Below are 21,157 nucleotides of genomic sequence, written 5' to 3'. Positions count from 1 at the left end.
AAATCATGTCCCCACACCCTTCCAAACCTCCCCTCCCCCGCTGAGGCTGCAGCAAAGCAGGAATGTGACCCCCTTTTTTGAATTACAAATTGGAGGCTCTCCAAGCTGCCCCTTTTGTTTCTCTTTCTATTTGGTATTATTCGGCAGTGTGGCTGATCAAAGGACGCCAAGAAGCAAATACTCCCTCCTGAGATGGATGGAACACCCCTGGCCAATGAAACATGGTCCTCCACTCTCTGGGTAAGCAGCTGCTCTTTCTTGTGAAAGAACAGTGCTCAAATGTTCATCATCATCATCATCATCAACTACAGAAAATGGCAATATTAGGAACAGCATATACTGTATACTATGCCGATATTTAACAGATACTTAGGGTTTTGGTTAAAACTTGTATCTGTTATGTAATAACAGCCAATGTTTTTATAATTTTGATTGACTGACTGATATTTTTCAACAACAACAGTTTTTACCTCCACGTTACACTCGCACAGCACCAACTGCTGGTAAATTGCCATGCTCCCCAATTTTAAGTTTTTCTTAATACTGTATATCTGATGGTAAATATAGTAAGTACCAGTTCTCGATTCTAGTTCTGGGTTTCAGATTCCATAAACTGACATGAGATGTAAGAACTCAGGCAGAATGAGACTCTGTCCATGTTGGTAGAGTGGAGCCAAGCAAAACAGAAAAAAAAATATTTTAAAGAGAAATTATAGTCTCTCTATTGTGTTTTGTGTTTGTTGTCCTCTTTGTTCCTCAGGGGAAATTGTCCCAGAGTGATTCAAAGTACCTAAAAGCCTACGGCTGCAGTAGCAACTTGTGACTGGAGAAAAGGGGGTGCCACTTCCTGATATTTGGGGTGTGTGATACATGTCCCCATCACAATCTATGGGTCACACACATATGAATGGGTGAGTAGGTGCTGTATAACTTACAGTCAGTACAGTATATTGGTTCCTACATATGAAAGTTACGTAAGTGCTGCTCATGTTCTGGCCGAACGCCTTGAGTATGAAGCATTGCACGACCAATCTCACAGCCAGTGGAAGGATAGGCACATAGGCAAATTAACCCAGGGAAACCAAACTTCCCAGACATGACTTCACAGAGGATCCATTCAGTTTTTCTCACTATGTAATCACAGTCCAAATTAAGTAGGCTGGGAGTTTGATCCCCCACTGTTCATCCTAGGAGAACAGCCAGCCTGGGGAGCCTTGGGCAAGCTCCACACTCCCAGAGCACCCCCAGAAGGCGGCAATGGCAAACCACTTTTGAGTACTCTGTACCTAGTTTGGAGTTTCTTCTCCGGTTGTTGCTGCCGACAAAGATGTGACAGGTGGGAAAGAGCCTTCTCAGTTGTGGTCCATGTCACTTAGGTGATCTAAGTGTAAACTGAAGGGTGCTATTGCACTCGTGTGGTGTCTGTGAATTTCCCACTGGTTGGCTACTGTATAGACAGAATGTTGTAGTAGATAAGCCTTTGATCTGATCCAGCGTGGTATTTCTTGTTCTCTCTCTCATCTTTCATGATACACAATCCCTGTCTGAAAAGTTCTGGGAAATTCAAAGTATCAATTTGTGATTGGTTTCGATAAATATGTTGCTTGAGCTTTCCTTGCTTTTTAGATGCACAAATAACCTGACTAGGGAAATGTGTGTGTCTACTGCCACCAGCAGGCAACATAAATGTATTCTTTCAGCAGGGCTTTTCAAATAATGATTTTGATTTTGTGCTTTGGGAGATATACTTGGCAGAAAGGTAATAAGACAAACATCCCACTTCAGTAACCTATTTTCTAAGGCAGACAGCTGTGCAGATGGCCAGGGCTTCTGCATTGTAAAACATATGCACAGAAGACTGGATTTCAGCTGGCACAAAGATGAGACACTGTAGAATCACAAAGATAAAGCTTTAGCTTTTCTAATACTATTAACATGTACAGTAGTTCTGCCTGTCCTCATTGGCCTGTTATTTTTTCCATATCATTTTTATTTTCCATTTCTGTGCTTTTTTATTGTTTCCTGTTCTCCTTGGTACAAGCTGTGTTTGTGACTTTAGGTGCGCTTCAGAAACTCCCAGGCAGCAGCGGCTCTTGCCCATCTCTACCATTCCAGCTGTTATATGAGGTCTGCAATTTTCATTGCACCTATGTTCATGCCTCCAAAGGAAGCTGTGGGTTTCATGCAAGGCCAGATGTTAATGAGACCGGAAATCTCATTTGTCTTGTCATTTTCTTTCTCATGAGTGTTGCCAGCAATCATACCTGCATTGTTCTGACTCACCAATCTCCAATTTATATCTTGGGGTTCAAATTTATTGCAGATTTCTTTGGCTTGAAAGTGCTAGCCAACACCATCCCCTACTCTCTTTTTTTAAACGATCCAGCCTGATGATGAGTTTGAGAGAACTCAGAAGTTTGCATCTTTTATGCATACTGTATACTGTTGATTCTAATAGAAGTATTATCCACCACTGGATAAGAGATTGTTTTTTTTAAAAAAAGTTAGGATTCCATGCTTAGCCAGATGTACTACCTACTACAGTGGTGCCTCGCTTAACGATGTTAATTGGTTCCAAAAAAACATTGTTATGGGAAAACATTGTTAAGCGAAACACCATTTCCCATAGGAATGCATTGAAAATCGGGTAATCCGTTCCAACGGGAACGGATTGCCGTCCTTAAGCGAAAATCCCCATAGGAAACATCGCTAAGTGAAACAATGTTTCCCCCAAGGGAAAGCCATTCAAAAGCACTGAAGCCGGCTTCAGTGCTTTTGAATGGCTTTCCAATGTCTGTTTTCGCTCATTTTTAAGTGTCTTAAAATGTTTGAAACCTGTTTTAAATGCTTGGATTCAGTAGTGCACCTTGTGAAACATGTGCAAACTTAATTTGGTTTTGTTCTGAGTCTTCGTTAATTTTTGGTGATTTTTTGTTTTCCCCATTTAAATCCATTGAACGGACAGTCATGGAATACAGCTCAGAAGATTGTCAAGTTTTTTCACTATTTGCTTTATTCCATGCGTCCCACCAAATCAGGAAAAGTCCTATGATTATGCTAGGACTGTCTTGAAAATAATATTACAGATATATTTATCTTCCCTTTTGATCTTTGCTTTAGACTCTTGCTTCTGCTATGTAGAGGTTTTCAGCAAATGAAGATGTACACTGCACTTTGTTCCCTCTGCTTGGATTTGCAGGAAAGGACATGGACAGAAAATATTTGCACACATGATTAACATAAATTAAAACATGGAACTGCTGAAGAAGTAGCACCTGCAGTGCTTTCCATGTTCAAACTGCAGACAAACACCATCAGATCCTCAGGGCCACCATGACAAGTACCATCCTCCTGTGGTACAGAGAATGGGAGGTGAGTTGGGAAAAGTAACTTGCCCATGGCAAGAGGAGGGACGGGACAAAGTAGCAATTCATACACTAGAGTCTAAGGACAGTTAGACCCTTGCTGTATGTGCCTAAGGGTGAACTCTCCACAGAATGTCTAGGCACTGTTCACATCCATGCTCTGCATCTTTCCTTCTAGAGCACACTCTCCAGCAGCTGATTTCTTTTTGCCTCCCTCATGCTGTTTCTTTTGCTTCTTGGAAAGTTCTTGATCGATGGGAGCAGGTTTTACAAATTTTATCATTTCTTTTAGTCCTAAGTAGAAAATAAAGAGCAAATTACAAACTTCAAAAACAAGCTTATTAGTAAGGATTCTCTCTGCTTGAACTACAATTGCATTCTTTCTTATCATTCACACAAACCAAACTATTCTTAGATACAAAGTACTCTTGGTTAGTCCACTTGTGCTGTTGGATAGGCACGGGGATTTTCAGAACTTGTGGACCACAGCCCCCAGAGGTCTGCAGGAATTCCCCCCACCCAGACTTCTAGAAATGCAAATCCTGCCAGGTGATTTCAAATCCTCAAGATAACAAATTCAGACTCCAGCACTCATTTTTTCCTATGGAGAAGACAGAGGAAATGGGTGGGCAGCGCTAAGCTCTTTGGGAGTTGCAAGTGGTTATAGGTGTGGTAGTCTCTGCCCATTAGACTCTGCAGAGGAAGCCTCTCAAATAACCATACCAGACCCACAATCCTTTATAGTTCCTACAAAGCTTAGTCTCACTTATCTATTTTCTCTGCTTTCCCCTTGGGATTAAAATAGCTGTCAAGAGTATGAATTCATTGGTTTAAGAACTTGTCAGTACTTTCGTTTCTTGATTAAAGCCCTCAAAAGTCTGGCTGTGGGAATTCCTACAGACCCCTGGGGGCTGTAGTCGACAAATTCTGAAAACTCCATGCCTACTGTTAAATTCTGGGTCACATGGTTGTGGGAACTGTGTTTCCACCTTTCCTGTCTCTTTTGAATAAGGACTACAACCAATGGATAGTCCACAACCATTGCAGCAACCATCCTTTCTCAGACTTTTACAGACTCCTCCTAAATTGGCGATGATGCTTTTTGGGCAGGTTGCTATCACTTCAAGGACCAACATAGCTTTTGAAATGTTTATGGTTCAGTAAAAAGAGCAGGTATAATGGATTTCCTTGCTCTGGGTTTTGACAGGAAACAAGACTTTATTTCATTCTCTACATAACCCCTAACTTTAAAGAAACACTATCACAATTATTTTAGCATTTTAAAAGGACCCCACAATAATGCTTTCAGTCCAGGACTCTTTGTGATTTAAAAGAGAGAGAGAGAGAGAGCAGGAAGTAGACTCAGACTATACAGATGGTCTGATGGAGAAAAAGGTAGAATTATGGATGGCTGCTGAAGGGAAGGCCACTAGCATTTTCTATTTTTACCTGGTGGCATGAACGCCTTTAATTTCTCTGGTATCATGATTCCTTCCTCTGTCTGATAGTTCTCCAGGATGGCACATATTGAGCGTGTTGTTGCACACATGGTGGCATTAAGCATGTGTACAAATTCCACCTATAAGGACAAAAATTATATTCTGAATGTTTTTTAAAACTAGGAACAATTGGTAAGAAGTGCATATTTGGAGAGGCTAAACTCTGTCTTCAACAAGAAAGTCAATAAATCTCATGTGCTGTTCTGCTACCCAACTACAAGGACTGACATAATCTTCAGACTACAAACATGTGTCTGCTCTGATTCAGGGGGGAAAAATCAACTAAATGCCCAGCATCATTCACTATTACCTGTGCTGGTTAATGATGATGGGAATTGTGGTTCAACAACATCTGGAAACCCCAAGTCTTAAGAATGCAGAAATGGATAAGTAGCATCTAAAGTTTCTTCTCAATTTCTACATAATTCTGAGGGACTAATTTTTAAACTATTTTCCAATTAGTAACCCTGAGGCTTCCAGTCATCTCAACGAATTAAAAAACGTAATTACTGCAGAGTGTTCTCAAATGGAAAATACGTTTGGAAATCCACCAGCTATCACAAATGCAGCATTAAAAAGGAATATATCATTGTTAAATACAGATATTTCCTTAAAAGTTACAGTATGCAAGTAGTAGCATTTCTTAAGAGAACCAAAGAGAAAGTATGGACTAGAATCCAAGGTTCTAGTCTTTATTGGATCATGTTACAGCCAAAACATGTAATTCAACCTACTTTGTCCATCATCTTCTTGGTTTGCCCATAGCGGATCCGTAGCCGGCGTGCCTGATAGTCAGTGCAATTTGAGCAAGAAACAAGTTCACGGAAAGCTCCTGAACCTGGAAACCAGGCCTCCAGATCCAACTTTTTGCTGGCAGCATGGTTCAACGAGCCTGAAAAACCAAGAGGCAGCATTCAGGCAATGGAGAAAAAAGGGGAATCAAAAGATCGCACTATTTTTCAGGATAGAATGAAAGCAAGGAGATCTATGCTTGCTTTTCTGAATTAATTGGTTTGAGAGTTAATCACTGATATATAACTATATATTTCAGAGTTACAAGTCATATGATCATAGAGCAAATACTTCTGATTAAAAAACACAAAAGTTTAAAGCTACAAGGGTGGGCATAATTATCAGCAAGTACACCTCAGAGACTTATGACTTAATCTGCAGATGGTACACTGGTACCCCTCAGCCTGTGAAATATTGCAGAGAAGTGGATTTGCTGTGGGCCCCCTCAATGTGTAGATGGTAAACTATAACTGGCAGTTCTCCTGCTGGCATAAGTCGGGAAAAAGCTGCCCAAAGGGGCATTCTGCAAATTGAAACAGTTAGCCGCCTAGAGTGGTCCATTGGTCCAGATAGGCGCGGTATAAATCAAATAAATAAATAAATAAATTTTGGCCCCAAGAGGTCCTAAACCAGGTGTTTTCCTCCATAACAGAAGCAATATGGGCCCATCAGCTATGCAAACCTGAATATTGGCTAACAACAAATATACACCCCTCCTGGCTCATACCATTTATCCTGGCCAGTGTGAGCAGGGAAAACAGGATATAGCAACCAATCTGTAATCCTGCTTCTCTCCCATTTCAGACTGCTCTGTCTGTTTTCACAGAATAAACATAAGATGGGGATCTTTATGGTTTGTGAATGCATATGTACCTGAGACAATATTCACAATGTGGTAAGGGATCCCCAGAGACTGATAGAATTCTTCAGCAACTGCAATCATCTCATCAAACATCTCCCAAGACTTGTTATCATGAGGTGATGCATAGACAAACTGCTCGATCTAGAAAATTTCAAGCAAGGTAGAAACAAATTCAGAGTACTGGAAACAGAAAGAGATAACACGGTATTGGAAAGTTATATTAATATTCTGATTAAAAAACTATTTTAACCCTCACTTTTAAAATATTTGTAATTAGCTTCAACACTAACAAAGCTTAACTGATTTCAGAATATGCTTGCTGTGGAAATCTGCATCTTGAGATCACTTGCCACAACCTCACACCTCAAAGTCAGCTCTTTTGGAACAATGTTGGGGCTATCTGCTTCAAGCACTGTGTGTCATTTTCTTCTGGAGCAACACTGCAATGGACAACCATGCAGGGGAAGAGTAAGTGTAGCCCCTGTTCCCTAGCACATACTGTACAGGAAAAAATATCATATTTAGCTAATTAACAGTTTCTGCCACCTTTTCAAACTGGTGCACCCTGAAAATGCCTCTGGTGTCCCGGCCATGTGAACCAACTTCCTGGCGGAAGCACGTAGACAGACCAGCATATTTGATGGGCAGATCTTCTGGCTTCAACCACTCGTCTCTGTGCAAAGCTGCAATTGGCTGTTCAGATGTAGCAATCAGATATTTCTCATCAACTGTGTTGTCATCAGTCTTCTCACTGCCTTTGCCAAGCACCTAAGAAGCAACAGAAATTAGTATCTCATAACAGAAAAAAGCAAGACATTGTCGTGACATTGTTGGGTATGTGAACTAATAGTTTTCATTAAGAAGAAAACACATTCAAGGCAATATTACTGGAGAACTACTGTCAGGATTTGGGCACATCTAGAAACTGTGCTTATATATATATCTGCACCATTTCTGTGCAAATCTCTGCATCTATCCTTCAGTGTGTCACCTCTCTTAATGTACCTCTCAGCAGCATACTTTGTTCTGTATGTTAAATCTCTACTTCCACCCAAAAGGAGATCAACTGACAGGCTACAAAGGGAAGTCATATGAAACGTTTGCAAAATTAGTGTCTCCCACAACTCTTGCAGACATCGTTGGTGAGGGCAGAAAAATTCTCAGCATGTGGCAGTCCTTTCCAGCTGCTCCCCTGAAGATGCAGAAGCTCCTTCCCAGAGAAGTGAGGCTGGCTGTTTCCTGTTGCTTTTCCACTAGCAAGCAAAGCTGTTTAATTCTGCAAAGCTTTGACAAGTAGCTGGACTGACGTTACAGGTGGCCTTCAGACAGGCACATTCCCCTCCTTTTAACTGATTGTTTTCAGTGTATACTTGTTTTATTCATTTTATTGTTAGCCACCTTGAATCCCATATTGGGAGAGAAATGAAAAGTAGACATGTGAAAAAGCAAATAAATAAATAACTCCCACACTTAAGCTCTAGAAAGCAATAGTGTTCATAGACCAAGCTTTGGTGAGTCCTTCTGGAGAATGAGGTTCCAAAGCATGTACTAACAGTTTGCTTAACTACATCACTAATCATTCCATATTGAGTCTAACCACACCTAGCCCTTGTGATAAACTCCCTACAGAGCCAAAGGACTTCCTGGGAGCAGAGAATGAAAGAGACATAACATGATACCACTCGTGAGGAATAATGCAGAGTCCTTTTTTCTACCAGCTAGGCAGTCCTTCTCATATAAAATATTAGAATCATTAAACTAATATTAAAAGTAGCTGTTTTGCAGGAACAAGTGTTGAAGGTTGAACCTGAAGAGGTATACAGCTAATTGTTCTGTTAAAGATTTTCCAGAATATCAGAACCCCACAGAACTCTGTGAACATCCTGATTGTACATCAAGATAAGCAACAAGCCAATATCATGTTCTGCTAAAAGAGTTAACTCCCCCCCTGAGGTTTTACCTTATAGAGCTCTTCATCAAACTGACTTAGCTGGGCCACTTCTTGCATCACTTCTTTCCTCATGAAGAAGGGGGTATAAACAGGGGTGTATCCTTTGCTGAGTAGTGTCTGCAAGGCATACTGTATAAGAGCTTGCTCTAGAAAAACCAGGGGACCCTACAGAACAAAAGAAAAAAGGAGGCAGAGAAAAGACAGATCAACCAACATCCTAAATTTGGCAAAGTCCCACAGTTTTCTTGTAATTTGAGAACTACTGGCAGGAACACTCTTCTCTGAGATAAGCTCCGATCCCTACTTCACACAAAGCTTACGGTGATTCCTGCAATATATTTTCTCCTTCCGTGTCCCACAGAAGACAACAATACAATTCTGGGCTCTCACCTTAAGAAAGTAACCCCTGCTTCCAGCTACAATTGCTCCTTTTTCTCCTTCATATCCGTCCACCATGACAACCAAGTCTACGTGAGAATACTTCTTCCTCACCGTACAGTCTCCCCATAACCTCTCCACTTTATTATCTGCATCCTACATGAATAGGGGGGAAAAAGAAAAGAAAATGGTTCACTCTGCAGCATTACTGAACAACCCAATAGAAAGCAGATTGGTTTCTTGTTTCTTAACAGGCTGCTGATTGCATTCCAGTGCACTCATCTGATCAGACATGCAATTGGCTGCCATCATTTAATATAATTTCACTAACACAAGGAAAAATCATTCTGCCACATGTAACTTTTAGGGACACCTTCTCCCTTCCTATGTTTCTGACAGCAGAGCATTTTAATATAGACTCACAAGGCTGCTAGAAGCAGATCACATAGAGCAATACATGCACACTTACATAAAAGATGTAGAGTTTGCTCCTACCTCATCATTGCTTATTGGTACAGAAGGATGAAGGAGATTTCCAATTTCTCTTAGGTTCTCAAATCTTTCTGCCTCTAGTTTCAACCGTTCTTCATCACACTTAACTATTGCTTCATCAATCAGAAGACGGACTTTCTTTATTTGGCTTACCTGAAGACTCTGAAAGACAAAGGACATTATTATATGAAAAATAAGAGAAAGATGACATCTTACAAAAAGTCAGAAACACATTTTCAGTAATCATTCATTTACAGACCATAAAACCACACTTTTTATTATTATTATTATTATTATTATTATTATTATTATTATTATTATTATTATTATTATTATTATTATTATTATTATTATTATTATTATTAATTTGATTTATATCCCGCCTATCTGGACTATAAGACCACTCTAGGCGGCTTCCAGTATATAATAAGAATAAAATACAATTAAAATACAAAATGTGCATAAACGTAAAAAATAATTACAATCAAAGCAGATAAAAAGGAATAAAGGAAAATTAGAACTTTATTTCAACTTTCAGCAGACAGTTGATTCTCAGGTATAAATCAGCATTGTGGTGCTCTGGAAAAGAGCAGCACCTGGTCTGTCACCAACATAGGCTCAGGCAAAGGCCTGAAGTTTTGCCACCTTTCATGGCAATAAGTGGACACAACCAGTAAATAAATTAGAGGAACCTTAATCAAAGAACCCAGAACAAAACAATCAGCAGTTGTGAAGCTTCTAGTTCAAAATGTTTTCTAAAGTTAGAAGCACAGCTCTGCAAGAATCCTTTAAGCTGTTCTCCAGTTCTTATGCTTTCAAAAGACCGTTTTGCACTAAGCAGTTTTACATTAAAAAAAAGGTAAGATTTACAACAGAACGTTGATACATTGAATGCCCACACTCAGGTTCCCAGCCAAATTCTCCTAGGATACTCAAATCTAATCCCTCACGTCTTTGTTTTCTTTTTCCTTATCCCACCACAACAGTCCAGTTAGCATTCTGTGCTCATGGCATGATCAGACCATGCTAGGCTATTTTTGGTTCTCACCCATCCTACTCCAGTTAGGCTTTTTATGCCCCCTGCAATATTTTGACACGTGTTTATATATTACATTTATTTACGTTTCTTTTAAACATACAGATTCCTCTGAGGCTGCTGATACATCCCTCATGTGAGCAGATGGTAACATTGTGGGTCTGTTCTTAAAAAGAGCTCTTTGCTCTGGCACCCAAAGACTCCTATCAGCTATTTCACTTTTTAAAAATCATTCATGTCTAACTATGGGCAAAGAAACAAGCAGTATTACACATTATTTGAATATTTTAATCCACATCTTCTAACTCTTATGGCAGCTTCGAATTCAAACACATAATAAAATCATCAAAATAAAATGACTTTACAAACAATATCAGAACCAAAATTCCAAAATCACAAAAAGATCAGCAAACCAGGATATTCAAGCTAATACACATTTCCACAAAAAAGGAATATCTTGGCCTGCCACCAGAACATGTAATGTAATAATAAATCAGAGTTTCTCGATTTTACAATTCAGATGAAAATATAGTGTACATAAAAACTAACGATTCTGATTTATATCTTGAATAGTGACCCAAACTAGCAGCTGCAAGGCAGTATACTGTAAGACAAATCCTGGGACCTTGGATGTTACCAAAGTGGAAAGAGCCATATGCCCACCAGCTGGTGCCTGGACAGAAGCTTGTGCTGGGGAGCTGTGCTGATTTTCTTCTGCAGCTGCACGGACAATAGAAGAAGCCATGCCTCTTGCTGAAACTCTGTGTTATCTTATTCTAGTCTCAGAGCAGCAGCTGTTGCTAGGGCAATAGCAAGCCCAACAAGGCTGGAACAGTAAGCATGACTTGTGTTTGATGGTAACTTGAGGGTACCCAAACTTCCTTTTTGCAAAAAAGAACTGTTGCACTTATATCCCAACTTTCAACTTATCAACTCAAGGTGGTGTGTGTTGACATCTTGATAAAGCACTCCTTGTCTTGCTTTTGTACAGAAAAAAAAAGGAATTTTGTAGGGCTAGAAAAATTCACTTAGTTGTCTCATCAAGTGGAGATAGCCTAAATCACATAACACACATGAACCGCATAATTTGTGGGCTAAACCACAGAAGCCTGTGCTGCAAGGTCAGAAGACCAGCAGCCATAAGATCAAATCCACGCAACGGAGTGAGCTCCCATCGCTTTGTCCCAGCTCCTTGCTCACCTAGCAATTTGAAAGCATGCAAATCCGAGTAGATAAATAGGTACCACCTCGGTGGGAAGGTAAAACGGCGTTCCAGAGATGTAAGCCGTCCGGAGACCTTTGGGTAGTGTGAGCGGCATATAAATAAATTAATTAAATAAAACAAACAAATAAATAAAGGGGCCACAAACCAATGTTTAATTCTCTATGCCTTTAATCCACGATTTTAACACAGCAATTTTGGAGCTAATTTCAAGAGCCTTTGTTGTTGTTGTTGTTTAGTCGTTAAGTCATTTCCGACTCTTCGTGACCGCATGGACCAAAGCATGCCAGGCCCTCCTGTCTTCCACTGCCTCCTGGAGTTGGGTCAAATTCATGCTGGTAGCTTTGATGACTGTCCAACTATCTTGTCCTTTGACGTCCCCTTCTCCTATTGCCTTCACACTTTCTCAACATCAGAGTCTTTTCTGGGGAATCTTCTCTTCTCATGAGATAGCCAAAGTATTGGAGCCTCAGTTTCAGGATCTATCCAGTGAGCACTCAAGGTTGATTTCCTTCAAAATGGATGGGTCTGTTCTCTTTGCAGTCCAAGAATCTCCTCCAGCACCACAATTCAAAATCATCAATTCTTCAGCGGTCAGCCTTCTTTATGGTCCATCTCTCACTTCCATACGTACATCGTGACAGGAAAAAACATAGCTCTGACTATGTGGACCTTTGTCGGCAAGGTGATGTCTCTGCTTTTTAAGATGCTGTCTAGGTTTGTCATCGGTTTCCTCCCAAGAAGGTAAAATCTGTCACTGCCTCCATATCTTCTATTTGCCAGGAGGCGACAGGACCAGTGGCCATGATCTTAGTTTTATTGATGTTGAGCTTCAGACCATTTTTTGTGCTCTCCTCTTTCACCCTCATTAAGAGGTTCTTTAACTCCTCCTCACTTCCTGCCATCAGAGTGGTATCATCTGCATATTGATATTTCTTCCGGTAATCTCAATTCTGTCTTGGGATGCCTCCAGTCCTGCCTTTCACATGATATATTCTGTACATAAGTTAAATAAGCAGGGAGACAATATACAGCCTTGTCATACTCCTTTCCCAATTTTGAACCAATAAGTTATTCCATATCCAGTTCTAACTGTTGCTTCCTGTCCCACATATAGGTTTCTCAGGAGATAGATAAGATGGTGAGGCACTCCCATTTCTTTAAGAACTTGCCAAAGTTTGTTGTGGTCCACTGTCAAAAGGTTCTTGTAAAGTCTTAGGCAGTCCCGAATGTGGCGCAGAAATCAAAACAGGAGATTCATTGAAAACATTAATAGATTTATTCTTATTCAACAAAGGAGTATCAATAATAACTTCTGTGGGGTAAACATGATCTCACTCATACAACTGAGTCCCGAATTTTGCAGAACTATCTTTCCTCAATACTGGGGTGCCAGACCAAAGCGTTCCTTGTCCGTTGGTTTCCATAGTAGGGTGCTCCTCACCAAGCACATGGTGCCACAACAGGGGTGGTGAGCCCAATCCCCCTCCAGTGGTGGCTTGTTGTAGGTGGGATCAGGGCGCACCAACTTCCTCCAGGGACCCTTTCCCCTTGGAAAGACCACTACTGTCCATTCTGATGTTTCAGTAATGGTTACTCCCACTCTTTCCGGTACTGGGTCCGGCAGTAGATCCCCCACTTTCAGATTGGGAAAGTCTTTTAATAGTTCACTCACTTGGTCCCATTTCTTTTCCTCTCTCCTTCTTGCTTGTCGAAATCCAAAAATCCAGCACACCTATACCTACTTTTATATCCTCCTCCCACACATCAATCACTTGCTCCTCCTCCTTTCCCTTCCCTTCTTCCGTCAAACTTCTATTTTAACTCTTTCTTTGCCAGCTTTCTGTTTTAACACATCCCTCTCCCTTTCTTTGATCACCATATCGTTACTGTCGGGAGGAGACAGTGTACTCCATCCACCTGGCCTTCACATCCACAGAGTCAAAGGCTTTTGTGTAGTCAATGCAGCAGAAGTAGATGTTTTTCTGGAATTCTCTGGCTTTCTTCATAATCCAGCAATTTGTTCTCTAGTTCCTCTGCCCCTTCGAAATCCAGTTTGTATTTCTGGGCATTCTCAGTCCACATACTGCTGAAGCCTACCTTGGAGGATTTTGAGCATAACCTTGCTAGCATGTGAAATGAGTGCAATTGTATGGTAGTTGGAGCATTCTTTGGCACTGCCTTTCTTTGGGATTGGGATGTAGACTGATCTTTTCCAATTCAAGAGCCTACAAAGACCCTTTCTGGACTTCTGTGACCAATCAATGTAAATATCATCCTGAACATAGCATTATAGTTCAGCAGAATGAAGCTGACAGCATTTAGAAGAATCACATTTAGTACAAAAAAACACAAATTAAAACAGATATGGAAATAGTTTTGATAGTACAGATTTTAATACTGTATTTTCAATTTCCATTATTTGTCTGATCTATATGAATTTCTCAAGATTTTATTTGTTTTTGTTTTTTGTGGGGGGGATCCGTAGAAGCACCTGTCTTTTTTTTTCTTGGATGGCACAGAAGAGCTGGGAAAGTTAGTTTCAACCAGGAAATTGTGAGGTGAAGGGCAATTAAACTATCACCTTAGTGGTGTTTCCCCATACCAAATACGTCAACATCTCCAGATTCCTTTGACCTCAGAAATGCAGGAGGATATTCAGTTTCAGGTCACCCAGCATTTCGTTTAGCACTTATTTTCAGAAAATAGGATGATCTTAGGATAGGTTTCTATACTTGTGTTTGTCACACTCTCCATGGCAACTGAGCCTTCACTATGATATGAGCATAGACTAGAGTTGCAAAGCTGGGTGGAATCCCATGTTTTCTTTGGCAAATTCTACTTTTCCTCCAGCTTCATGGCTGTGACTGGGATGGCTGCTTTCTCCCCTACTCAACACAACCACTCTAGTTGCAAAACAGAAAAGTGAGCCTAGGAGTCTCCCTCAATCAAAGTACCAAGAACTCTAATGGAGCAGCAGCTTATAAGTGAATCCCACAATTTTTCCCACAGGAAAAGGTGACAAGGGCCTTCTTTGATTGCCGTTCAGCCATGTTGCCCAAAGCACTTCACCAAATGTGCAACTACCATGGGTAACCTCCTTTACCCTGGGATAGACAAGGAACCTTGTTTGGCCACAAACAAAGGAGATTGACAGGTGACCACATTTTTTGGCTTGGAGACCAATGTCCACAAAGTGTACATTGCCATTCTCACTAGTGAATTTCAGCTCAGGGCACTAAACAAGTGAATGAAAACATACATTAAAAATAATTAATCAAGCCGTACAAAAAAAGAATGATCACAACTAAGACCTTAAAATACAAAAGACAAGAGGAAAAGTTAAAACAACCTAAGGGCACAACAGGAACAGAAAGCCATTAATGTATTTCCTACTTCCACATGTACATCTTCAGCCATAAAAACATACAAATGAATGGGGGTGGGGAGGAATTAAATACCACAGTACACCTTTCACAAATATAATACAATGGAATCTAGTGAATAAGCAAGAAATTAATGGAACATGACTTACTGCTAAGATGTCTCCTGTGAGTTCATCAAGATTTTGTGCAATTTCTGGTATGGAATCATCATTGCCCACTAGCTCTTTTTTCTGTTAATAGTGATATGCAAAAAGCAAGCAAGAATCTAATGAACAATCAATAAAGAAAAAGGTGAAACAATAAAATGATCTACAAGTATTAGAGCTTGCATGACATGCTTGCCCTGAAGTCTGTGAACAACTGTCCCAAACTAATGCAAAAATAAAAATTCTAACATAAATTTCTAACCGCAAAATGCTTTAAAATATATGGGTAAAAACACAGTGTCTTTCTCTTTAGAATTTACAAAAACTGAAGATGCAATCCTACAATATCTATACAGATAACCTAGCATACAGTACACTGACATTTTTCTTCCAATGACACAGAGAGAGATTTGCACCTTGCATGGCTCAATTTGACCTCAGAATTCCATCACAGCCCGTGTAGAAAGTACAGTGGACAGTTTTAACCCTAAATCTAAAGCAGAAAGAAGAGGCAGAAGAGACTGCAGATCCACAGCTTGCTTGTCCTCGAACACACATGCAAAGATGTGTTAGATCTACAACAATCTTGGAAATGACACAAAGTAATTTCCTCCCACTGATTCCAATAGAGTTCATTTTAAAAGAAAAACAGCTGGGGGGGGGGGGGAAGGGACTGCAAAAGCTCCTTCCCGCCTCACTTTTGCCCTAGTGCCAGGAAGGAGGAGGACTTTAGATGAAGTGCTTCACTCACCTTCCAGTCTCTAGCCCACACCCTTAAAATTGCACCATAAATTACTCAAGACTGAAAGACACTGAGCTATATTCTGACAATTGGACTGCAGATCTAAAGAGCGAACAGTATAGTTGCTATTGATTTTTTTCTCTTTTCATAACCTCCCGAGAGACCTTTCTACATAAACAGTAACATTCCAAACAAGTTTGCAACTTGTTCTTAAACTCCAGTATGTGTTGTATTGAGCATTATACTTATTTTTTCCATCAATAAATAAGTGATATTTTGCCACTGACCTAAGATGTAAACAAATCTGGTATCATTCTTGAACCATCAAAACTGAACAATGGGAACTCAACATTAAATGTGGTGTTCAAAAAGATTAAATTATAAAACAGAATGTCCAGTCTTTTGTTTCTTCATGTAAAACTTGCCTCTCTTTTCTATAGTTCTGAAGGCTATCCAGTCCCACCAGAGTGGACAAAATGAATTTTCTTATATAATTTGCGAAGGCTTTCACGGCCGGGATCTAATGGTTGTTGTGGGTTTTTCAGGCTCTTTGGCCATGTTCTGAAGGTTGTTCTTTGTAACGTTTCACCAGTCTCTGTGGCCGGTTGTTTGGGAGTTGAGTATAACTGTGGGATCAGCTTTTTCCTTTTCAGGAGATGGGTGATTATGGTGATCAGTGTATTTTTGTTGTGGGTGTATTGCTGTGATAAGGAGGAGAGATTATGTGTCACTGTGATTGATGGGTGTCATTAGATGGTCTTTAGTGTGTAGTGATCACCAGTCCTTGTGGCTGGGTAGAGTTCGTTGACCTTTCGCATGCTGTATAAATACTCAACTCCCAAACAAACTGCACCAGAGCAGAGAGTGCTACTCCTGTCCTCTGAAGATGCCGACCACAGAGACTGGCGAAACATTAGGGGCAACCTTCAGAACACAGCCAAAGAGCCTGAAAAACTCACAACAATCATTATCTTATATAATGTTTATTTTTCAGTGAGAGGAAAATCAGTTTGTGCAAGTCCTAAAATAACAAATGCATTCTACTTGAGAATAGCTGTTTTAAAAGAGGATAGTGCAGTGAATTGGAGAATCTATAGTTTGATTCCCCATTGTTCCTGGCAGGAGAAGAGCCAGCCTGTGTGGCCTTGGATAAGCTGCAGAATCCCCAAATACCTCCCCGAAGAAGGGAATGGTAAACCATTTCTGAGTAGGCTCTATGTAGAAAACCCTGCAAAGTTGCAATGTCAGAATTAACTTGATAGCACATCATCATTATAATTACTTCAATGTTCAAAGGAATAGTACAGCTGAATATTTGCCCTCATTATCACCTTTTCCTCCACAGTTAATGAACAGCACATCTTTCTGGGTATTAATTTCTCTGATGTTGCTTTCATGACAAAAATCAATTTCTACATCTTTACAAATTTCCTAGCATCTTCCCTATTTGTTAATAAATTAAATACATACATCATCAAATGCATACATCAAAATGGCTTTGATAAAACTAACAATCACTCAGAAGCTGTAACTACAATGACTCACACCTTCATTTTATCGCCTATAGTTTTGCTGCACAAATTCTTCAATTTGTTCAGGTTATCTGCACGGAATCGGCCTGGAATAAAAACACAGAAAGTTAGCAGGTGATTACAGCAAAAGCTTCTCCACACAGTTATAACTCTACTATACCTAATGGTGTTCACATAAACTTTTTTAAAAAAAGATCTCAACTTTTGTTCCTCTGGATGTTTTGGAATTCCAGCTCCCATAAGCCTCAACCAGGATGCCAATGTTTTAGAAATCTGGAGAACAAAAAGCTGAAAACCACTAGATTAAATTGGAAAACACTACGGACGGAAAACACTATGGACTCAACAGTCTAGATGTTGAGTCACGGCAACTGGACTTCTTTCTTATTAGGCTGAAATATTTCACTACTCATTCAAGTAGCTTCTTCAGTCAAAGTGATAACCAGATAACCTCACCTGGATGACTGAGAATCTTTACCAACTAAACAGAAGATTTTTTAAAAAGAAGTATTTAGTAACAGAATAAGAAAAGTAAACATAAACACTAAACAATATTAGCAAGACCACCCCTGTCACACTTTCCCTACCGTTTTCCCCATTCTATTTTTTTCCAGTAATCAAAGTATGATGTTAGTTCCTCAAATGGTGGTGTTATTATGTGTGTATTTTTTGAATACCTACTGTGTTTCTACCACTTCCTTATAAAGTCAGCAGCCAATAAGAACCTTTTAGTTTTCAGTGCAGCATTTTATAATCTACAGGACAGCTATAGCCTTACATGTGCAAATATATAGTTATGGAGGAAGAACCACCAGAGAATGATTAAACTGAGGGCATTTTTTTTTACTTTAAACCTCACTCAAGCCTCTGTCTTGCTTTCATTCTGATCAATATCAACGTTCCATAACTTCAAAAATCCTCACTTTGGTGTTCTAATTCAGAATAATTTGGTTGTCTTTAAAATTTCACCAAACACATGGGACAGTGCAAACTCATTGATTTCAAACTTAAAGTTCCTAACTTTCTCTAGATCATAACTCTCAAAATATCATTTTGAGGATTCTTTCCAACTCTGTTCCTTATCATAGACAGAAGTCATGGATGCCTTCCACTGCTTTTGCTAACTAGAATGAAAGACTGTACATTCAGGTATGAGAGGCTACAAGGGGCACAGGGGCACTCTGCAAGTTTCCATCTAATTCTGAATTCTATCCTATTCTAGTTAAGACAGTGTTAAGTACATTCCTCACATTTTTATATATCAACAAGAGCTAATCAAAACAGTTTAAAGACTTGGTCCTAAGAGAAAAAGTATTTCAGAGAAAATATTCTGATTTCCTATATTCAGTGACAAAGCCTTTAAACAGAACGCAGGTCCCCAAATACAAGCTTCTATACACCTTTTCTGAAAAACACGACAGCACTATTGGAGAGCAAATGAAACTGCTGGAGCTCGTACGAAATCACTTTCCATGATGACAGGCTGCAGCAGGATTGCATCAGATTAGGCAGCACTCCTGCCTGAAATCCTACCAAACCGTGACCCTACCATGTAAAACGGCAATGCGGCTCTAAAGCACTGGGAAAGTCTCCTCTAAGAAAGAGGGGTGGAGATGAGGAATGCGGCTCACTCGTTACTCGGCGCCCTGTTGTGCTGGATCAGACCACGGCCCTGTCAATTTCAGCATCCTGTTCCCCACATCGGGGCTGCTGGCAAACCCGATGCACCGGGGCAGCTCATGACCAGGATGTGGTGCCCCCAACCCCACCGCTTTCCCACAGGCCCGCTGCCTCCGACCCTGGGCCCGCCACCACCTCTAGCCCCTCACCTCTGACAGCGCGACACCTGCCTCTCCCCCCGGATCTGCCTGATTCCCTCTCGCGGCGCATCCACGTTGGCGGCCATCGCGGCACCTCCTCCCTCCTTTCGAGTCAAGTCCACCGCCCGCCCGGCTGCTCTCAGGGGAGGCCGGCCATCCTTTCCCAGAAAGGGTCCCCGGGATTCCCTCTTTCTCCCCCCCCCCCGGGGCCCGAACCGAGGTGGGCGTCGAGGGCGTTCAGAGGGAGAGGCGAGGCGTGTGAACGGCTCCCCAAGGGAAGGACACGCGGGCAGACCCGAAAGAGGCGGGAAGGCGACCGCCCCCCCAAAAAACTCAAATCCCAGTCCCCCCGGGGGGGGACCGCCTCGCTGACTGACTGACTACCGGGGCGAAGCGGGGGGGGAATCTTGTCCCTCTCACGGTGCCGCCGCCGCCAACGCCTCTCCCCTCCGCCCGGCACCTACATCTCCGCCAGGCCCCGTCGGCGGCCACCAGCGCGTCCACCAGCCTAGGGTCCTTGAAGCGCTTGAGCTGCGTCTCCCGCACCAGCTCCGGGTTGCCGCCCTTGTCGGCGCGGAAGAGGTCCAAGTCCAACACCATGGTGGTCCCAAACGGCGGAGAGAGGAGAAGACGACAAAAAAAGGCCCTTCGAGGGCTCCCCTCCTGGCGCCGGATAAAAACCACCCGGGCGAAACAGCGGCCGGCGGCAACCACGCATGCGCTGGGAAGTGATGCACGGAAGGAAGCGCGCGTGCGCTCGGAAGACTCCGCTTTAGAACTCGGGCGCTGCTGTGCCGGTAAACGCGGTGGGCGGTAACGTTAGCGCGCCCCCTAATGGCCTTTCTGAGGATCCGTTTTTGATGTTTGCTCAGACGGCGCGGCTGGTGATTATGTTTTCGGTGGTCCGGAGGAGAAGCGCAATTTAGGAGGTTCTCCCCTGGCCCGGGCAAAGCAGGACATTGCGGCAGGTCTAGGTCCCGTGACAGGACTGTATGCGCACCGAATGCATGGGAAGGGCGTTGGGAGAATAATCTTAGTACAGTATTTTGTAGCTCCTGCGTCGACAGGCTCTCGAGTGGGACCATTTCACTCGCAAAGGTGGGAATACAGTACTGTACTTGTTTGTCCCCACTGTGCTCTGCTTAGGGCATCATCAATTGGGGCTTCGTAAATAAAGACAATATTAACGATACGGCGATTCACGCAAAAGAAACCAAGGCTTCAGTTTTAAACATGTAGTAGGGCATGCATACCAAGTACACCTCTCAGGCCTGCGGTATATTTGGTAGTGGAAAATACATAACACTGTTATGTATGTACTGTACTGTATTTTTGTAAGACTTGTACAAATCAGATTAAGGGCTAAAGGCCAATGAAGTTATTTTTTAAACTTTCAGTTTTTAAATAACTAGATGCATTCATCTGATTAAGAACTTTATTTCATTTACATTTCTCATTCTCAACAGTCTGACTAACAAAAGAGGAAATATTCCCAGACTGGTAATATGCATGCCTCTTTGGATGGGGTCATGTGCTTTGGAAATACACGGCCTAAGCAAGTCATGCCATCCCTCCATTAATGTCTCGCATTAGGAAGCCTAAGAAGAGCTTGAGATCTCAGGGGTGTGCTACCAGGCAGTATGGGACAAGACCTTGCTGTAATATAGCCCCTCTTCTATTTTATTTTATTTTTCTACAGTTTCAGTGGTGGCTCAGACAAAATACTATCATCAAAGATGAACAATGCAGGAGTGAATAATCAAAAGATCTGCATCTTTACTTGTGCTCTCTCTTATTTTGCCTCTCACATAAAAAAGAGAGATTGCTCACATCAAAATATTCAGAGTATATGTTATATATGAAACCAAATATACATCTCTTGCTTCCAGAAACTGTAAAATCCTATTAAGTTCATATATAAAAGAAACCCAGCC

General features: G+C 41.3%; 1 protein-coding gene across 2 annotated transcripts; it reads right to left on the bottom strand.

The window, feature by feature from the left end:
- Positions 1–1,969: 1,969 nt before the first annotated feature.
- Positions 1,970–19,969, bottom strand: SARS1 (seryl-tRNA synthetase 1). 2 transcript variants are annotated; one of them, XM_020805282.3, is made up of 11 exons: positions 19,688–19,969; positions 17,419–17,489; positions 15,133–15,213; positions 9,343–9,501; positions 8,860–9,003; positions 8,479–8,634; positions 7,065–7,286; positions 6,530–6,659; positions 5,599–5,756; positions 4,815–4,944; positions 1,970–3,659 (listed from the first exon to the last, which is right to left on the bottom strand). In XM_020805282.3, the coding sequence occupies exons 1-11, from the start codon at positions 19,821–19,823 to the stop codon at positions 3,502–3,504; spliced, it is 1,545 nt and encodes a 514-aa protein (XP_020660941.2). In that variant the 5' UTR covers positions 19,824–19,969; the 3' UTR covers positions 1,970–3,501. The 2 variants fall into 2 exon arrangements, with proteins under 2 accessions (XP_020660941.2, XP_020660942.3); XM_020805283.3 differs by lacking the exon at positions 19,688–19,969 and adding an exon at positions 19,233–19,410.
- Positions 19,970–21,157: the final 1,188 nt, after the last annotated feature.

This window comes from Pogona vitticeps, chromosome 4 (assembly GCF_051106095.1).
Source record: "Pogona vitticeps strain Pit_001003342236 chromosome 4, PviZW2.1, whole genome shotgun sequence".
NCBI classification, from domain to species: Eukaryota; Metazoa; Chordata; class Lepidosauria; order Squamata; family Agamidae; genus Pogona; species Pogona vitticeps.
The sequence above is the reverse complement of the archived record's forward strand: the minus strand, read 5'-3'. Positions and strand labels throughout refer to the sequence as shown.

Bases quoted from the DNA above. Each gene is read 5' to 3' on its own strand.
- SARS1 (XM_020805282.3), bottom strand. From the start codon at position 19,823: ATGGTGTTGGACTTGGACCTCTTCCGCGCCGACAAGGGCGGCAACCCG. The intron at 8,635-8,859 runs GTGAGAGCCCAG...TTTGTTCTGTAG, and splicing joins GCAGGGGTTACTTTCTTAAG to GGTCCCCTGGTTTTTCTAGA. The intron at 5,757-6,529 runs GTACATATGCAT...TTGGTTTTTCAG, and splicing joins CATTGTGAATATTGTCTCAG to GCTCGTTGAACCATGCTGCC.